The sequence below is a fragment of the Ornithorhynchus anatinus genome, chromosome 11, assembly GCF_004115215.2.
Source record: "Ornithorhynchus anatinus isolate Pmale09 chromosome 11, mOrnAna1.pri.v4, whole genome shotgun sequence".
NCBI lineage: Eukaryota > Metazoa > Chordata > Mammalia > Monotremata > Ornithorhynchidae > Ornithorhynchus > Ornithorhynchus anatinus.
Window position 1 is genome coordinate 19,488,121 of NC_041738.1, and position 20,170 is coordinate 19,508,290.

General features: G+C 45.3%; 1 protein-coding gene across 2 annotated transcripts in view; it reads left to right on the plus strand.

Annotated features, from left to right (window-relative positions):
* NCAPD3 (non-SMC condensin II complex subunit D3) overlaps window positions 1-20,170 on the plus strand; it is a 102,164-nt gene that overhangs the window by 29,005 nt on the left and 52,989 nt on the right. For both annotated transcript variants that reach the window (XM_029075524.1, XM_029075523.2), the window contains exons 9-16: window positions 994-1,066; window positions 1,345-1,470; window positions 1,618-1,870; window positions 2,346-2,402; window positions 5,553-5,645; window positions 7,457-7,530; window positions 7,765-7,899; window positions 9,080-9,300. In XM_029075524.1, coding sequence (XP_028931357.1) covers window positions 994-1,066; window positions 1,345-1,470; window positions 1,618-1,870; window positions 2,346-2,402; window positions 5,553-5,645; window positions 7,457-7,530; window positions 7,765-7,899; window positions 9,080-9,300 — 1,032 coding nt within the window. The remainder of the gene's footprint in view (window positions 1-993; window positions 1,067-1,344; window positions 1,471-1,617; window positions 1,871-2,345; window positions 2,403-5,552; window positions 5,646-7,456; window positions 7,531-7,764; window positions 7,900-9,079; window positions 9,301-20,170) is intronic.

Below are 20,170 nucleotides of genomic sequence, written 5' to 3' on the forward strand. Positions count from 1 at the left end.
GCACTCTTCAAGTGCCTAGTACGGTTCCCCGGATCCAAGTGGGCCCCCAATAAATGCTGCTGTTACTTCTACTAATATTACGGCTGCTAATAATTGTGGTTTTTGTTAAGTGCTTACTATGTACTAATCGCAGGGGGAGATAGATCATCAGGTCCCCTATAAAACTCAAATAGGAGGGCGAACAGATTTTGAATCCCCATTTTGCAGACGAGGCAGCTGAGGCACAGAGAAGTGAAGGGACTGGCCCAAGGTCACACGGCAAGCACGTGGCAGAGCCAAGATTAGAAGCCAGGTACTCTGACTCCCAAGCCCGTGCTCTTTCCACTAGGCCATGCTGCTTCTGATACTGTTATGACTGCAGGGTGACATCTCTCTGGAAGACCAACTCACTGCCCTAGACTTTACAGGTCTGGAATGCCATTTTTTGGACAGTCAAATTTATTTTTAAGGCATTAGCGTTGAGCATAATGATAATTATGGGTAGTTCTTAAGCATAAGTGCTGGAGGATTATCTACCGCATTAAATAAAATCCTATCCACTTGTTGCTCCAGTTACGTGGCGGTAATCACTCTGAGGCTAATGCCTCAATCCCTGGGTTACTTCAGATGGATCCCTTGGGACACAAGCAGTCTGGGGGTCGGAGTGTTATCCTGAAGGTCTGGACGGTGAGCCCACGGGTCCCGCAAGTCTGATATTAGTGCAACAGGCACACTAACCTGAGGACGTCTGCTGCTCCGAAAAGAGTCAGTCTGAAACTTTCTCGAGCTGTGAAATCAGGAGATGGGGGTTCTTACCGGACCTATCTGCCCACTCCTTTGCTCTGTGACTGGTACTTTCATACTCCGTGACAGGCCCGCTGAGATGACTCATGAAACAAGTTGTTTTTGGAAGTCCAGGTCTAGGGGTTTTCAAGAGCTGGCCCCCTGGAGATAAGCCTGAAAGTTGAAAGCTATACTTCATTGGAACAGTGGTGTGTGTTTTGTTTTGAATAGCTCACTGGTGGATGAACTGAAGGAAGTTGTCTTTCCAGTTCTTCGCATCTTACTGCAACACATCTGTACCAAGGTACTGTTTGCTTTACGAAGGTTCCTGTCAGAATGGAAAGTTATTCTTGGATTTCAGTATGGGGACTCATACCCGGTGTGCGTGTGATCGATTTTCTTGAGATGTTTGTCTTCGCCTACCAGGTGCCCTCTTACGATTTCATTGAGCATTTGAGAATGTGCTGGCCAGTGGCGGTCACCGGCCTTTGACTCACACTGCAGTGGATCATGAAAACTGAGACTTTTCAGCCACCGTGACCCAGAGCCTCGGATCTGGATGTTCCTTCTCTTCTGTTTCAGGTCCCAGATAAATCAGAATATCGTACCTATGCAGCTAAGTCCCTGGTGCAATTGCTTGGAAAACTCCCTTGTGTAGAGTATGCAGCATTCATAGCTTGGCTTTACAGATACTCATTCAGTGCCAAGGTAAGAAGATGATTCTTTGGGTGAGTATGAAGTTTGGAATGGCTCAGGAAGGATTTGCTGAGGGCTAAATAAGTCCCCAAGGCTTAGAAGGTCTCCTTACTTGTAACACCTGTGTGACAGAGTTTTTTATGTTCTTTGTGCCAACAGATTGCATATAGAGTATTTACTCTGGATGTCCTCTTAGCTCTGTTGGAAATGCCGGAGAGAGAGCTAGACAGCTCCCTCCCGTTGGAGCAGCAGAAGTTTTTAAAGCACAAGTTTCTAGTGCAGGTAATGGTGTTTGGGCGCTGCTCGGACAAAACACCCACCGTCCGCAGCAAGGCTCTGACCAGCTTTGCTCAGTGTCTCGAAATGTCAGCTGCCTCATCCTCAGAGAGTATCCTGGAGCTCTTGCAAGTCAGTAAGTATGCCGGCGGCATTACCTGGGGTGGGTAAACAACTTCTGAATGTGTTTAAATGACTGTCAAAGAATTAGCTGTACGACAGAGGGGCCTTGTGGAACAGTGACAAGAACCAAAATGTATGCTCCCCAGATAGATCATACACAGTGTCTTTTTATTCATTTAAGCATCTGCTTTAGGAGATTTTATTGGTGTATGACTGTTTAAATTGGATTCTCTGTTGGAATGGAAAATCATCTCCAGAATTGTAAACAGGTACTTCATTACCTGACACTTGATTAGATAGTCAACTGTCTTTCAACTCTAGAGGTTGCCGGTTTTATGGTGGGTTCCACAGGACCTTTTTAGACTTAAGATTCTCTTTCAGGCTAGCTGTGACATTCTGCCTGATTATGTTGATGTGTATCTCTGTGTGGCTATTTACTCTTTAGCTGATGTTGTGCTTTCCCTCTTCATCTACCCATTCAACTTCAGATTATGCTGTTTCCGAAATGGAGTCCTCCCCCGAGAGTTTACTGACCAACGCAGAAGGTAACTGGGGGATCTGATTTCAAATGTTAATGCAAAATTGATTTTAGTTTGGTTTTTATTTAGGAAATGTGGAGTAGCTGGAAAAAAAAACAGAATTACCTCTTTTCAATCAATCAGTCGATGGTATTTTTTGAGCACTCGCTGTGATTAGAGCGCTGTATGAGTGCTTGGGAAAGTACAGTGCCACAGTGTTGGTAGCTGTGATTCTTGCTACGAGGTTACAGACTTCAGGAAGAGACAGTTGTGAAAGTAAATTAGGTCTTGTCTCAAGAGTAGGGATAGGGGAGATAGTAGAGTTTGAGGATATTTGCATAAGCACTGTGGAGCTGGAATGAGTGTTTAAGGGGTACATAACCCTATAAATTAATTACTGTAAATGATTCATTCATTAGAAGGTGGGGACAGTGGTGGACTGTCAGATATGAAGAGGGAGGGAGCTCCAGGCCCGAGGAGGAGCGTGAGGGAGAGATCAGTGGTGGGATAGAAGAGATTGAAGATGGTTTGAGGAGTGAAGTATTCCTCTCGGGTTGTAGTGGGAGATGGGCGAAGTTAGAAAATAACGATTGTTATTTTTACACAATTATAGTATCGTACATTATACTAATGCGGTAATTGGTATTATGGCATATTTTAAGCGCTTAACCATGTGTCGAGCTCTGTTCTAAACCCTGAGGTATATATAAGTTAATCGGGTCAGGCACAGTCTCTCTCCCACATGGGGCTCACAAACTAAGACAGAGGTAGGAGTGGGTGAACTGATCGAGAGCCTTAAAGACAAGGGTAAGAAATTTCTGTTTGCAGAAGTGGGTGGGCATCAACTGGAGGTTTTTGAGGGGTAGGGAGATAAGGACTGAATTTATTTTCAGAAAAATGATTTGGGCAGCTGCACCTTTTAGGCTTTGAAGTCAGGTCTTATATTGATTTAGTAGCGTTTATCTCTTGCTTGTTGGAAGTAATTGATAGTGTACACTGTATACGTGTGCCCCAGGTCGTGGCCACCTCACTGTATCTGCGCCACGGACACAGCCTGTACTATTTGTCGACATGTGGGTGTGGGTGGTCATTCCTTGCATTAGTTTTGCGGGTAAGTCAGTTGTCTCTCCGCTCCCTCCCCACCATGCTCCAGAATTTCTTCTTGGTTTAGGCCTAGTTAGGCTGCAGCAGCTGCCATCACACCAGCTTTCTCCTTTTGGGTTTCTTCATGCTGGCACAGGAGCAGGGACAGGGCTGGACCAGGGAAGGAGGAGGGCAGTGGCACCTTAGGTATCCAGCCCAGCCCATCTATCCCACCGCCCGGTCCGTGCTGCCGTTCCCTCAACTCTGCCTAGAATAAGAAGCATGACAAGAACCGGAAGGGGAACAGGATGAGGTGGTGACGGCCAGCCCCGGAGTAGTGCTGGTCACATGAGTTGTTTAAAGGAAAAAATTAATGGAGCGCAAGTGGGATATGGGGAAGGTGAGCAGGAAAGTTACTAGGGCTAATCAACCAATCATAATTGTTGAGCATTTACTGTGTGCAGAGCACCGTACCAAGCCCCTGGGAGAATACGCTATAACAGAGTTGGTAGACACGTACCCTGCCCACAGTGAGCTTACAGTCTAGAGGGGAAGACAGACATTAATATAAAGTCTATGAGACTGGGGGGCGGGGAATAAAGGGGCAAATCAAAGTGCAATCGTGACACATAAGAGAGTGGGAGAAGAGGAGATGAGGATTTAATCTGGCAAGGTGATGCTCATGGAAAGAGCACGGACCTGGGAGTCAGAGGACCTGGGTTCTAATCCCAGTTCTGACAATTGCTTGCTGTGTGACCTTGGGCAAGTCACTTAACATCTCTGTGCCTCAGTTCTCCTCTGCTCCCTCCTACTTAGACTGTGACCCCATGCTGGACACGAACTATGTCCAACCTAATTAGCTTATCTAGCCCAGTGCCTAGAACAATATATTGCACATAGTAAGCGCTTGAATAAATACCGTATTTTTATTTTTTTTTAAAAAAAGGCTACTTGGAGATGTGCTTTTAATAAGGTTTTGAAGGTGAGGAGAATGAGAGAGTGTCCATTTGTCAGATATTGTGGCTTAGTGGAAAAGAGCACGGGTTTGGGAGTCAGAGAACATAATCCCAGCTCTGCTGTGACCTTGGGCAAGTCACTTAACTTCTCTGTGCCTCAGTTACCTCATCTGTAAAATGGGGATTAATACTGTGAGCCCTACATGGGACAGCCTGATTACTGTGTATCTTCCTCAGTGCTTAAAACAGTGCTTGGCACATAGTGAGCACTTAACAAATACCATAATTATTATTATTATATGAAAAAGGAGGGCATTCCAGGCAGGAGCAGGACATGGGCAAGGGGTCGGCAGTAAGGTAGACAAGATCAAAGTACTGCGAGTAGGTTGGTGTTAGAGGAGCAAAGTGTGAGGACTTTTTAAAGCCAGTAGTAAGAAGTTTCTGTCTATCTCCCCCTCTAGACTCTAAGCTCACTGTGGGCAGGGAATGTGTCTATAAACTCTATTATATTGAACTCTGCTAAGCTCAGTACAGTACTCAGAACACAGTAAGCACCCAATAAATACAATTGATTGATTGAGTGGAGAAGCATGGACCGAACAGTTCTGTAGAAAAAATCACCCAGGCAGCAGAGTGAAGATGAACTGAAGTGGGGAGAGACATGGGGGCAGGGAAGTCAACAGGGTAGGTGATGTAGCAATTAAGGTGGGGTGGAACAAGTGCTTGGATGGATATAGATTTAAGGAGGGTGGGAGAGGGGATCAACGTCAGGGGGGATCAGGAAGGCAGGGAGGGGTTTTCCTCCACAGTGTCATTTTTACCGCCCTTCACGTCCCGGTTGGTTCTGGAATGGGTCCTAACTAATTGCAGATAAGTCTGTGAGAAACAGCAGAACCATTCATGATGCGACCCTATTTTCAGGGGGCAGAATCGTGTTATGGGCAGGTCAACTGTCTGCTAATTCTGTTGTATTATACTCTCCCAAGCACTTAGTACACTATTCTGCACATCGTAAATGCTCAATAAATACCACTGATCTGCATATACCTGTATTTCAAAAACACAGTTTGAATAGCAGTAATAGCCTATCATAATGTTGTCAAAAGTTTGTAACCTTAATTTTTTCTCCATTTTTTAGCCCCTTCCAACTGTCCAAAAAAGACACCTAATGATTTTAAAACCATAGACGTGACGGACATTGTCGTCAACGATGAAAGGACAGTGCTCGATGGTATGTCAAGTTTAATCTGTTAAGCGGTTGAAACTCTGGTATCATTCATTTGTCACTGGCCTAATCATATTTAAATGGTTTCTTCGCCCGGGGACTCTTAGGGATCTCCAGGGCCACGATTCAAGGGTGGGCAGTGGTCGGAGTCCTTGAATTCCCTGGTGCTTAGGCTAGCCTAGGTCTACCAGATTGGAATGGCCCCTGTGGATCTGGACATCAGACACTGGCAGAGGGATCTTAGGCTGGAGGAGTCCCAGTTTGGGGACCGTGGCATGGTAGTAGGATGGTTCTTGCACAACTATTGAATTGTACATTCCAAGCGCCGAGTTCAGTAAATACGATTGAATGAATGAACTATTGTAGCTCTGTGAATGGATGCCCACCCAAGATGTACCCCAACTCACCTCCTCCCCAAGAGGCCTAAAGCCGGAAATGCCCCATATAGTTAACATGCTTCGTGTTAGAGAACGCTGGCAGGAGGCTCTCTGACTGAGCTCTGCTACTCTTCCAGCGTCCTTAGCTGCTGGTGGGGCCACATGGATCTTGTTTAACCTCTAGGCATAGGGCAAGTCTGGAAAGGGTAGCCTCTGTTAACAGTCACTCAATCCACCAAAAAATTAGTGTTTGTTGAATAGCATGACGAGTACAGTCCAAGGAATCACGTGAACCGACCCTGAGGTTGTCTCCTCCTATCCGAGAGAGGGAGAAACCCACTCATTTTCTTCTTGCAACGTGGAAATATACTTTTTTCCCAGAGGACTGTAGTTCCAGTTCTGTCAGGTCAGGTCTGGTGATTTTAGCATCATATTTCACCCAGAGATAAAGAATGCTATCATTGAGGATTTGGCAATCTAATGAAAGCACGTCTTATTGGAAAGCACCTAACTGTTTTTCAATTGTAATGATATTTGATGGGGTGCTTTGAGGTTGAGAATTGTAAAATGTGACCCCAGAAAGTTGGAATTTTTGTTTGGGTGATATCCAGAGCTTACTACAGTGCCTGGCACATAGTAAGTGATTAGCAAATGCCAACCTTATTAAAACAGCACATAGACGTAGTCGCTTGGAACCACTCATCTGGGCTGGTGAAAAAGGAATTGAGTCATACCCAAACCTGCCCCTGGGCTCCCAGCTGGATTCACTTGTCCACACTTTGAGGTAACTACACAAAAGACAGAGCTGCTCGGGTTAACATTTATGCATTAATTGAATTGATTGCCAGTTTGAGTCCTTTTTTTTTTTTTTGACGCTAACAGAGAGTCTTGCAATTTGGCTAAGCCAGGTCACTTTTCTTGCTAATTGTAAGTTTTTCCTCTGCACAAACTTTTCCGGAAACCCCCGGGATGTGTTTAAAGAAATGAAACTTCCAATTTTTCCCACAGAAAGTGTACATCCATGCACGTAAGTTACAAATGTTTGGGGTTCCCCCCTGCCCCCAGCCAGTAACTTTCTTCTGTGGTCAAGAAAGCAGACCTGTAAGTGTCTAGTGATATTTTTTCTTTTTTTTTCCAGTAGTTACGCTTTGATAAAAAGTCTTAGGACTAAAGGTGAACTTGACTGTAAGCCCTGGAACTGTTTCTGAACTAATTACCTTGTATTTTCCCCAGCGCTTAAAACAGCGCTTGACACAACAAATACCAAATACTATTATTATTACTATCATTATTAATATTATTATTATTGAACTACACTCTTCCTGCCTCATATATACTTGCAGTTTTTATGGTAGAGGTCCCTTTGGTACTGCGAAGCAAAGTTGTGACTTGTGATCTCTGTTGGACTCCTAACGCCTTTTTTGTGAATTCACTAAATAGGGAAGCTTGTTATGGCCATGCTGAGGCAGAGAGCTGAGGATGAAAAGACCAATGTTAGGAAATCAGCCCTCCAGGTATGGTTCTTTCGGAAGTTTTTATAACGCAACTAGCAATGAAAACCAAATAGAAACCATTTTCCTTTCAACTCAGTGACACTGAGGTGTCCAACATTTCCCTTTATTTTCTGTCTACCTCCTGTGTTGTTTTTGGTGCTTGGAAAACATCCTTCCCTCTTGCCACTTTAAAAATGTCCCTTAGTTTTCTACTGTTTCATTCCTAATAACCTTCTGATGATGTTTGCTCTATAGGTATTGATGAATATTTTAAAGCACAGCAAGATCCCATGTACCAAAGAAGATATATCTATGCTACAGGATCGCTGCCGGGACCCTGCTGTCTCAGTGCGGAAGCAGGCAGTGCAGTCTCTTACAGAACTCCTTATGGTGAGGAGGTTGTCATGGGGCATCACTCTTTTGCCATGAGCTTTCGAAAGCGTGAAGGGGGCAGGCTCAGCAAACATCTGTGGCTGATTCTGACCAACAGACGCTTGGGACTGTAGGCTATTGAATAGCTGTAGAGCAAGACAGAGGATGGAAGATTTAGAGTTTGATTCCCTTGGACATGTTACCTCCCACTGGAAAATATGTTGAGAGCTAAAGTTAGATATTGCTAATAGATCACCTTTTCCTGATTTGTACCGGGCTGAAAATTGTCCCATAAGAAATCAATGTGTTGTTTTTTTTTTTGTCTAATTGGATCAAGGCAGATGTGTCGATCGATTTTTATCTAATAAGGCTGAAATATGCAGATTGTGTTGTCCCAAGGGCACCATCATGTGCACTTCAAAAGATTTACTTCTGCCGCTACCTTATAAAGCATAACTTCTCTAGCCCGTTTAAAGCGTGTTTATTTTCTGTATTTCATACCAGAAAGCATAAAACCATAAACATATTGACTACTTTTTCTGTCGGCATCTACCCTAATTGCTTCTTGGAAAAAAATACCGATTTTTGCTTTGTCTTGATCAGTATGTGCCTCATGAATCAATAACTCTTGATCTTGATGTTACCCAAAGCAGGAGTTGCTTATAATCTAATAATGATCAAATAATTTACTATCTAAGTTTAAGATTTCAGCATGCACTATTAATTGGACTTTGGTTCCCTCACTCCATGTTCTAAATTTTGAGTTCTCTCAACAGCTTTTTTTCCAATGACTTTGTTCCTATTTTTCAGGGGCTCTTTAAGTCCTTGAACACAATGTCATTGCTCAAGCAGAAGCCTAGAGGAAGCTTTAATGACTTTAAAAAATGGTGGTATTGGTTAAGCGCTTACTATGTGCAAAGCACTGTTCTAAGCACTGGGGGATACAAGGTGATCAGGTTGTCCCATATGGGGCTCACAGTTTTAATCCCCATTTTACAGATGAGGTAACTGAGGCACAGAGAAGTTAAGTGACTTGCCCTAAGTTACACAGCTGGCAAGCGGCGAAGCCGGGATTCGAACCCATGAACTTTGACTCCTAAGCCCGGGCGCTTTCCCCTGTGCCACGCTTCTTCTCAACTTAAACTGCTTCAGACTTAAAAACTCTGTTGCTAACAAGTAAAGAAAAACTGTTTTTCAGGCTCAGCATGGCAGTGTCCTGATACAAAAGGCCTGGCTGATGGGGATTATCCCAGTTGTGTTGGACTCTGAGACCACCATGCAGGAGAAGGCTCTGGAGTGCCTGGACCAGATCTTGTTGCAGCATATTAAGCACTACAGTAAATTTCAGGATGAAGATAACAGCCAGGTGCTAGCTTGGACTCTCCTTACTCTCCTCACCACAGAGAGTCAGGAGCTGAGGTGGGTTAATTTTGCTGGCATGAGAGTTGTTGGGAAACTTTTGCATGGGCTTTTAAAGTATATGAAGAAGTATACCCTCATGAATGATTTTATATCATGCTCTTGGTCTTGCAACTGTAAAATCAAGGATGGGAAGGGATGATAGAGGCCAGTTTATATTCCCTCCCCGTACCTGGAACCCTGACCATCCTGATCAGAATGAAGTTGCCTATTCTTTTGTAGAGGGTCTTCAAAGGAGGAAGTATGGGGAAGAGTAACAAAACTAAAGGAAGGGAAATCACGATAAGGATAAAGGGAATTGGGGTTGTTTAGCCTAGAGAAGAGAGTGTTAGGGAAAGACATAGAATCTGTCTTCAGACATCAGAAGGAGAAGTTGCTGACTCATTGATTCTCCAGCTCCACTGAGGATCAGGTGATAATCTGAGGTTAGAAACCTGCCTGTAGTTTGTCCTCCGTAAGTAAGGGACAGATAGTCTCTTCCCAGTCTCATGGGCCCCTGTGTGGAGTGTCTGAAAATACTAACTCCACTTTATTTTTTTTTAATGGTATTATGTGCCAGGCACTGTACTAAGTGCTGGGGTAGATACAAGGTTGTTGGGTTGGACACCGTCCCTGTCCCGCATGGGACTCACAGTCTTAATCCCTATTTTACTGATGAGGTAACTGAGGCACAGAGAAGTGAAGTGACTTGCCCAATGTCACACAACAGACAGCTGGCATAGCTGGGATTAGAGCTCAGGTCCTTCTGACCCCCCAGGCCTGGGCTCTAATGCACTAGACTATGCTACTTCCCCACAGGAGCACACGCCATTATAAATAAAAATACATCCTCAAATACCAATTACTATACTACAAAATAAATCTGATTTAAATCACTGCCAACCAGGAACCGAATAGATTCCTCAAGATCACTTGGGACCCTTTACCTATAACTTTCTTCTCTTTGTTCTAATTTCTGGCTCGTTAATGATTCTTAACAGACTTGTGGAGAGATTGGCATCTACTGTGCTTTGTCCGAGTCCCCGTTCTTCACTAGAGACTGGCAAGATCTCTTGTTCTTGTCCTGGTCCTTGTACTTTGGGTGAGGAGATAGTCGTAGTTTTCTGAAGACAGATGAAGTCAAGCTTGTCTTGAGAGTGAGATTTCTGGAAGTACCTGATGATTGTTCCCTTGGTCTGTCTGAACCACATAGGAACATGGCTGCACCAGCCCTTTGATGATAATGCCCCTTCGGCTCCATGATCCATGTCTCCAGACTGAAATCATGGTGGTAGGGGAGGTGGTGGTAATAGTAGAATTAAGAGCAGCAGTAATGGAATTTGTTGAGTACCTACGAGTAGAATGTGCTTTACTAAGCACTTGAGAAAAGTGCACAAAGACATACCCTGCCCACAAGAAGCTTACACTCTGGTGGAGGAAACAACTGATTAATCTGTTGTAAACTGAGAGTTTTCAGGTTGTGCCGTTGAAGGAGTATTTTTGGTTTTGCTTTTGAGTGCCTTTCGTTGGTCTCATAGTCCCATTTTTATTACTGAAGTGAAATTAGCATTGACTCCACTCGCTCATTCAACCCACATGTCCAATCCGTCATCAAATCCTGTCCGTCTCACCTTCCCAAGATCACCAAGATCTGCCCTTTCCTTTCTATCCAAACTGTTACCACGTTAGTACAGTCGCTCAACTTATCCCACCTAGCTTACTGCATCAACCTCCTTTCCGACCTCCCAACCTCCTGCCCCTATGTTGCATTGAAATTAGCATTGACTCCGCTCTCTCATTCATTTAGCAGCCAGGCAGCGATCAATAAATAAGAATATCTCCACCTTCCCAGGACCACCCATCATTTAGTAAGTCAAGCCCCTTCCATTCTCAAACATTTCATCATCATATGGATCTATTTTCCCCCGCCAATTCATTTGATTATGGTTAATTATGGGAAGAGGTGAATTGTTGAAAGTCCCAAATTCTGGCAAAATATTTAAAATTTCTAAACTGGAAAACTGATTCGTTGTCACCAAAGACTTCACTGGGAATTGAGTACTACGGAGATATGCTTTCAGAATAGTAGTCATGGTAATTATTAAGCAACTACTTTGTGCAGAGCACTGTACTAAGTGCTGAGGAAAAAAATATATTTGACACTCTCCCTGGACCTTTCCCATGCCTGTTAAGTATGTATTGTTTACTCACAACCTTCTGTTTTCTGTACATACCTTTCATGCCCTATCCTTTTTCCTTTCTTCCTATCTGTAAATTATTTTAGTGTAGCTTGTACACTCCTTGAGGGCAGCTTTCATATCTTCTGTCTCCATTGTACTCTCCCAAGCACTCAACATAGTGCTCTGCATTCATTCATTCATATTTATTGAGCACTTACTTTGTGCAAAGCTCTGTACTAAATGCTTGGACAGTACAAAGAAAGAGAGACAATCCGTGCTCAAAACGGGCTCACAATCTAGAGAGGGGGAGAAAGACATCAGTACAAGTAAACAGGCACAATATAAATAAAATTATAGATATATACATAAGTGCTGTAGGGCAAGGTGGGGAGAGCAAAGGGAGCGAGTCGTGGTGACACGGAAGGGAGGAGGAGTTGAGAAAAAGTGGGGCTTAACCCGGGAAGGCCTCTTGGAGGAGATGCGCCTTCAGCAGGGCTTTGAAAGGGAGAAGAGTGATTGGTGGATTTGAAGAGGGAGTACCAGGGCAGAGGAAGGATGTGGGCCAAGGATTAGCGGCAAGACAGGCGAGATAGAGGCACAGTGAGAAGGTTAGCACCAGAGGAGCGGAATGTGCTGGGATGTAGAAGGAGAGAAGGGAGGTGAGGTAGGAGGGGGCAAAGTGATGGAGAGCTTTAAAGCCAATAATGAGGTTTTTTTTTGATATGGAGGAGGATAGACAACCACTGGAGATTTTTGAGGAGGAGGGGTGAAGTGCCCTGAATGGTTCTGTAGAGTTATAATTCTGGCAGTGGAGTGAACTATGGACTGAAGTGGGGAGAGGCAGGAGGTTGGGAAGTCAGAAAGGAGGCTGATGCAGTAATCCAGTCGGGATAGGATGAGTGACTGTACTAACAAGGTTTGGATAGAGAGGAAAGGGCAGATCTTGGCAATGTTGGGAAGGTGAGACCGACAGGATTTGGTGACATTGGATATGTGGTTTGAATGAGAGGGGAGTCATCTGAGAAAGCGAGTCAAGGACGACACCAAGATTACGGCTTGTGAGACGGGAAGGATGGTTATGACATCTACAGGGATGGGAAAGTTCAGGAGAGGACAAGGTTTGGGAGGGAAGATAAGGAGCTCTGTCTTGGACATGTTGAATTTTAGGTGGCAGGAGGACGTCCAAGAAGAGATGTCCTGAAGGCAGGAGGAGATGCAAGCCTGGAGAGAGGAAGAGAAAACAGGGGAGGTGCACAATAAATAGTACTACAAATAATAATTGTGGTATTAGTTAAGAGCTTACTATGTGCCAAGTACTGTACTAAGCGCTGGGGTAGGTATAAGATAACTGGGTCCCACATGGGACTCACAATCCAAGTAGGAAGGAGAACGGGTATTGAATCCCCATTTTGCAGAGGAGGGAACTCAGGCCCAGAGAAGTTAAGTGACTTGCCCAAAGTCGCACAGCAGGTGTATGGTGGAACTGGGATTGGAACCCAAGACCTCTGAATTCTGGGCCACTAGGCCACTCTACTTCCCTGATTGAGTAATCTCCTGGGAGGCTTTCTGTGGCCCTGCCTGCTGACACAGTTGAATTCTCAAACAGGTGTACTCTTCGGATCCTGGCCAGCACATCACATCCCATACTTTCTGTTCACATTTCTCCATCCATAGGAAACTTGGGCTTCATTTATAACTTTTCCCTCTGGAATCATGATTCCGTCTCCCCCGATTAGACTGTAAGTCAGTCAAACGGCAGGGACTGTCTCTATCTGTTGCCGACTTGTTCATTCCAAGCGCTTAGTACAGTGCTCTGCACATAGTAAGCGCTCAATAAATACTATTGAATGAATGATTTGACTTCCTTTGAAAAACACCAAGTCATCATCTACAATTCCAGTTGTCTGTCATACTCCTATCACAAGAGTTTGGTTTTCAGATCAACCTGAGGTTGTAACTCCTTTCAGAATCGCTAGCAATGCATCTTTTTCTCTTTCTGCATTGTTATGCACAATCCTCTGTCCGCTATAAGGAGTGCTAGGTCAGTTAAGTCAATGCAGGCCAGCACTGCAGGCTCAAATCTCCTCTAGTCTTTGTGGAGTTTCTCACTTTGGAATATTTCTGGCATGTATGAACTTTCCTTGTGTGTCTGTCACAATCAAATCAGGTTTTTGTAATCGAATCCTCAGTCTCTTGAATCTTTTCAGTAGAGTTGTTTATTGTTCTTCGTATTCAAAGATGAGGGAGCATTGCTGATGAAATTTACCCTTGAGGCCTGTGGGACTGTAAAGACTCATGTAGGACCCACTGTCCCAAACTGAGCTCAGGTTTGCTGAATAATTCATTTAGATGTTTGGGTCTGTGAATGAATGAATGAAGTATAAAAGTAGAACACAAATTTTATAAGCAAACAATGTTCCCAATAACTCTTTCCAATCTGATTTTCTGCCTCTCTCATTCCTTCGAATGCTTAGGTCTCATATTGCCAGAAATCATTATGACTCTCCGAAATTATTCCATCCAAGACCAACTGAGATATGCCTGAAGACATTTTTATGTGATTATTGGAGTCATGGATTTTTTTTTAACACATTCTTGCATCAATTCTTGTTTTAAAGAGCACTGTGGTGTTTTCCATACCACATCACAGCACCAATAATTCTTCTCAAAGAGTGGCCTGCAAGATGCCTTTGAGGGCAAATTAAATAGCTATCTCCCCAAATAATTTGACATCTCCAGAAAATGTCAGGCTTCTTTCTTTCATTAGGGACGGTCAGTGGTCGTGGCCTTGTCAGATTTCACACCTTAAGCAGAAAGGTCTTTTCCCAGAAAGGTCAGTTTTGTTACCTGTAGCACACACTTCTTTCTTTTGAATTTCTAGTTTGTTACTCTAGGTACTTCCAGGAATTCCCAGTCTTTGCTCATGCTCCTCTCCTCTGGGTGAACCCAAGGACTGTTATATCATCCAGAGAGGAGTCCACCATACGCTCATACGTCATGCCAAACCTGTAATGATACAGGTTTCTATCTGTTGCTGAATTGTACATTCCAAGCGCTTAGTACAGTGCTCTGCATGTAGTAAGCGCTCAGTAAATAACTATTGAATGAATGATACACTGTAAGAACTGACAAATTGCCAAAGGTTGCCACAGGCCCCCTACACCATCCAAATACTGTGCTGATCTTCTCAGTTGAAAACTTTCTTCAACCAGCTGAGCTCTTGCAAAGTCATCTCATTTCCTGAAAACCTTTTTGTTTGTAAATTGCTGGTGGTATTTTCTCCAAGTAGGGGGAGAGAATCCCTTTTAACTCTTGCTAACAACTGCCCTGAAAAATCTCTTCACAATGATTAGGAGACCTTATACTTACACAACTACAGATTCCTGAATTTTGCTGTCTAATGCATAGATGTTTCCAGTCTCCCCCTCTAGGCTGTGAGCTCCTTGTAGGCAGGGATTGACTCTGTCAACTCTGTTGTATTGTACTCTCCCAGTCACTCTTAGTACAGTGCTTGGCACACAGTAAATGCTCAATTAATGCCTTTGACTAATCATGAGGTTTTAAGCTTATTAATAAATCAATAGTATTTATTGAGCATTATGATGCAGGACATTATGCTAAGTGATTAATCAGGTCAGACACAGTCCCACTGTACTAGTAAAATATAATAACAGACACATTTCCTGCCCCAAATGAGCTAAAAGTCTTAAGGGGTGACAGACATTAATATAAATAAATGAATTTCAGATATGTACATAACTGCTGTGGGACTAGGAGGGGGTGATGAATAAAGGGAGCAAGTCAGGGTGATGCGCAGAAGGGAGTGGGAGAAGAGGAAAGGAGGGCTTAGTCAGGGAAGGTCTCTTGGAGGAGATATGTTCTTTGGGGTGAACAGTCATCAGACCAGAGGAGCTTCTCACAGATGGTCAATCCCAAGATTGGCCTCACTTCCATTAGGTCAAAGGTGGGTAGAGCATCTCCCTCACATTAGTACTTCTGTTCCCAAGAAGACACTCATTTTGGGGTTGGACTCAAATTTGATTTCATTTTCTGCCTGTTATTACCTTGCTAGAGTAGAGTATTGACCTTTCATTCATTCAATAGTATTTATTGAGCGCTTACTATGTGCAGAGCACTGTACTAAGCACTTGGAATGAACAAGTCGGCAACAGATAGAGACAGTCCCTGCCGTTTGACGGGCTTACAGTCTAATCGGGGGAGACGGACAGACGAGAACAATGGCAATAAATAAAGTCAAGGGGAAGAACATCTCGTAAAAACAATGGCAACTAAGTAGAATCAAGGCAATGTACGATTCATTAACAAAATAAATAGGGTAATGGAAATATATACAGTTGAGCGGACGAGTACAGTGCTGTGGGGATGGGAAGGGACAGGTGGAGGAGCAGAGGGAAAGGGGGAAAAGAGGGTTTAGCTGCGGAGAGGTAAAGGGGGGGTGGTAGAGAGAATAGAGGGAGAAGAGGAGCTCAGTCTGGGAAGGCCTCTTGGAGGAGGTGAGTTTTAAGTAGGGTTTTGAAGAGGGGAAGAGAATCAGTTTGGCGGAGGTGAGGAGGGAGGGCGTTCCAGGACTGCGGGAGGACGTGGCCCAGGGGTCAACGGCGGGATAGGCGAGACCTAGGGACGGTGAGGAAGTGGGCGGCAGAGGAGCGGAGCGTGCGGGGTGGGCGGTAGAAAGAGAGAAGGGAGGAGAGGTAGGAAGAGGCAAGGTGATGGAGAGCCTTGAAGCCTAGAGTGAGGAGTTTTTGTTTGGAGTGGAGGTTGATAGGCAACCACTGGAGTTGTTTTAGAAGGGGAGTGACACGCCCAGATCGTTTCTGCAGGAAGATGAGCCGGGCAGCGGAGTGAAGAATAGACTGGAGCAGGGCGAGAGAGGAGGAAGGGAGGTCAGAGAGAAGGCTGACACAGTAGTCTAGCCGGGATATAACGAGAGCCTGTAGCAGTAAGGTAGCCGTTTGGGTGGAGAGGAAAGGGCGGATCTTGGCGATATTGTAAAGGTGAAACCGGCAGGTCTTGGTAACGGATAGGATGTGTGGGGTGAACGAGAGAGACGAGTCAAGGATGACACCAAGATTGTGGGCCTGAGAGACGGGAAGGATGGTCGTGCCATCCACGGTGATAGAGAAGTCTGGGAGAGGACCGGGTTTGGGAGGGAAGGTGAGGAGCTCAGTCTCGCTCATGTTGAGTTTTAGGTGGCAGCCGACATCCAGGTGGAGACGTCCTGGAGGCAGGAGGAGATGCGAGCCTGAAGGGAGGGGGAGAGGACATGGGCGGAGATGTAGATCTGCGTGTCATCTGCGTAGAGATGGTAGTCAAAGCCGTGAGAGCGAATGAGTTCACCGAGGGAGTGAGTGTAAATGGAGAACAGAAGAGGGCCAAGAACTGACCCTTGAGGAACTCCAACAGTTAAAGGATGGGAGGGGGAGGAGGCGCCAGCGAAGGAGACCGAGAATGACCGGCCAGAGAGGTAAGAGGAGAACCAGGAGAGGACGGAGTCCACGAAGCCAAGGTGAGATAAGGTATGGAGGAGGAGGGGATGGTCGACAGTGTCAAAGGCAGCAGAGAGGTCAAGGAGGATCAGAATGGAGTAGGAGCCATTGGATTTGGCAAGAAGGAGGTCATGGGTGACCTTAGAGAGAGAGCAGTCTCGGTAGAGTGGAGGGGACGGAAGCCAGATTGGAGGGGGTCTAGGAGAGAATGGGAGTTAAGGAATTCTAAGCAGCGATTGTAGACGACTTGTTCTAGGATTTTGGAAAGGAAGGATAGTAGGGAGTTAGGGCGATAACTGGAGGGGGAAGTGGGGTCAAGAGCGGGTTTTTTTAGGGTGGGGGAGACGTGGGCATGTTTGAAGGCAGCGGGGAAGGAGCCATTGGAGATTGAGTGGTTAAAAATAGAAGTTAAGGAAGGGAGGAGGGCAGGGGCAATGGTTTTAATAAGGTGAGAGGGAATGGGGTCCGAGGCGCAGGTGGAGGGGGTGGCACTTGCGAGGAGGGAGGAGATGTCCTCTGAGGATACTGCAGGGAAGGATGGGAAAGTAGGGGAGAGGCGGAGGGGTGACTTTGGGGAGCTCAGACCTGATTGTGTTGATTTTCGTGAGGAAATAGGTGGCCAGATCATTGGGGGTGAGAGATGGGGGAGGGGGAGGAACAGGGGGCCTAAGGAGAGAGTTAAAGGTCCGGAACAATTGGCGGGGGTGATGGGCATGGGTGTCGATGAGGGAGGAGAAGAAGCTTTGCCTGGCGGAGGAGAGGGCAGAGTTAAGGCAGGAATGGATAAATTTGAAGTGTGTGAGGTCGGCTTGGTCCTTGGACTTTCGCCAGCAGCGCTCAGCAGCTCGAGCATAGGAGCGTAGGAAGTGGACAGAGGAGGTGATCCAGGGCTGTGGGTTAGTGGAGCGAGAGCGGCAGAGGGAAAGGGGGGGGCGAGAGTCGAGATGAGTAGAGAGGGTGGAGTTGAGAGCGGAGACCTGATCATCGAGAGTGGGAAGTGAGGACAGTGCGGCAAGGTGAGGAGAGATGCTTTTGGAAAGACGGATGGGATCGAGAGAGCGGAGGTCTCTGTGGGGCAGTAGCGAAGATTTGCAGGGGGAGGGAGTGTGTGTGCCCTGAAATTCAGAGTCCATGAACCCATGGTTCCCTGAAATTCCAAGGGAAAAAAACAGCCATTTCCATTAGTTTCTCTTGATTTGACCACATCCCAGAAAACTCCTTTTGTGATAGACATTGAGAGTTTTTGATGCTGGAATCTGCAACATTTTGGGAAATGGTTTTTCTTGCCACAGTTTTTCTACCGTTTATCAGTTGTAGGATACCAGTTTAGTCCGTGCCGCACCCCACACCTGTTGCATGTCACTTCCTTTTTAGCTTCTTCTCTGGTTCTTCTACCTGTCTTTAGTTGTGGGTGGCCTACAAGGCTCATTCATAGGCCCTCTATTCCACCTCCATCTCAATGTCCTGCCAGGACTTTAAATTTCATATGTTCAAATCTGAATTATTCATCTCTTCATCTTGCATCCTCTCCTGTTTCTCTATTCTCTCTGGCCGTTCCTTCTCAGTCTCCTTCACAGGCTCCTCCTCCTCCCCCTCCCATCCCCTAACTGTAGGGATCCCTCAAGGTTCAGTTCTTGGTCCCCTATTCTCCATCTACACTCACTCCCTTGGAGAACTCATTCGCTCCCACAGCTTCAACTACCATCTCTATGCGGATGACACCCAAATCTACATCTCCTCCCCTGTTTCTCTTTCCATCCCTCCAGGCTCGCATCTCCTCCTGCCTTCAGGACATCTCTACATTTCCTCCTGCCACGTCAAACTCAACATGTCCAAGACAGGGCTCCTTATCTTCCCTCCCAAACTCTGTCCTTTCCTGGACTTTCCCATCACTGTAGATGGCACCACCATCCTTCCCATCTCACAAGTTCATAACTTTGGTGTCAACCTTGACTCCTCTCTCTCATTCACCCCACATATCCAATCCATCACCAAATCCTGTTGGTCTCACCTTCCCAACATCACCAAGATCTGCCCTTTCCTCTCTATCCAAACCACTACAATCACTCATCATATCCAGACTGGATTACTGCATCAGCCTCCTTTCTGACCTCCCAAACTCCTGCCTCTCCCCACTCGAGAGAAAGGGCACGTCACCCCCCTCCACAAAAATCTCTAGTGGTTGCCTATCCTCCATATCAAACAAAAACTCCTCACTATTGGCTTTAAAGCTCTCCTACCTCACCTCCCTTCTTTCCTTCTACATCCCAGCCCACACACTCCACTCCTCTGGTGCTAACCTTCTCACTGTGCCTCGATCTCACCTGTCTCACTGCCGACCCCTGGACCATGTCATACCTCTGGCCTGGATTGCCCTCCCTCCTCATATCCGCCAGACAATCACTCTTCCCCGTTTCAAAGCCATCCTGAAGGTGTACCTTCTCCAAGCGGCCTTCCCAGACTAAGCCTCACTTTTCCTCAGCTCCCACTCCCTCTCGCGTCACCCTGACTCACTCCCTTTGCTCTTCCTCCCTCCCTCATCCCATAGCACTTGTGTATATATGAATATAGCTATAATTTTATTTATATTGGTGCCTGTTTACTTGTTATGCTGTCTTCCTCCCCCTCTCTAGACTGTGAGCCCTTGTGGGCAGGGATTGTCCCTATTATTTGCTGTATGGTACTTCCAAGTGCTTAGTACATCTCTACACACAGTAGGCGCTCAATAAATACAACTTAATGAATCTTCCCTCCTAAACCACCTCCTTTTCCTAAATTTCCCAATCAGTCATCAGCATCACCATCCTCTCTCTCAGAAGCCTGAAACTTAGGGGTTATTTTGAACTATTTTCTTGTCTTTTAATCTTGACATTATTCTCTAAAATAAGTTCCAAATCTACCTCTTCCTCTTCACTTTTACTTCCCCCATTACCTCTCAGCTGGACTACTTATTGGTCATCCTCTATCTCAATCCTCTCCTATCTTCAGTCTGTCCTGCAAACAGAAGTGTAACTTTCAAAAATGCCAGAGTGCATCATTTCTCTTATCAAAAAACTCCAGTGCTTCCCTATTTTTTGTTACTCTCCCAAGTGTTTAGTACAGTGCTCTGCACACAGGATGCACTCAATAAATGCCAGTGATTGATTGATTTTTGCATAGAACAGAAAGCCCGAATGACTGACTTCAAAGTTCTCCATCAGCTGC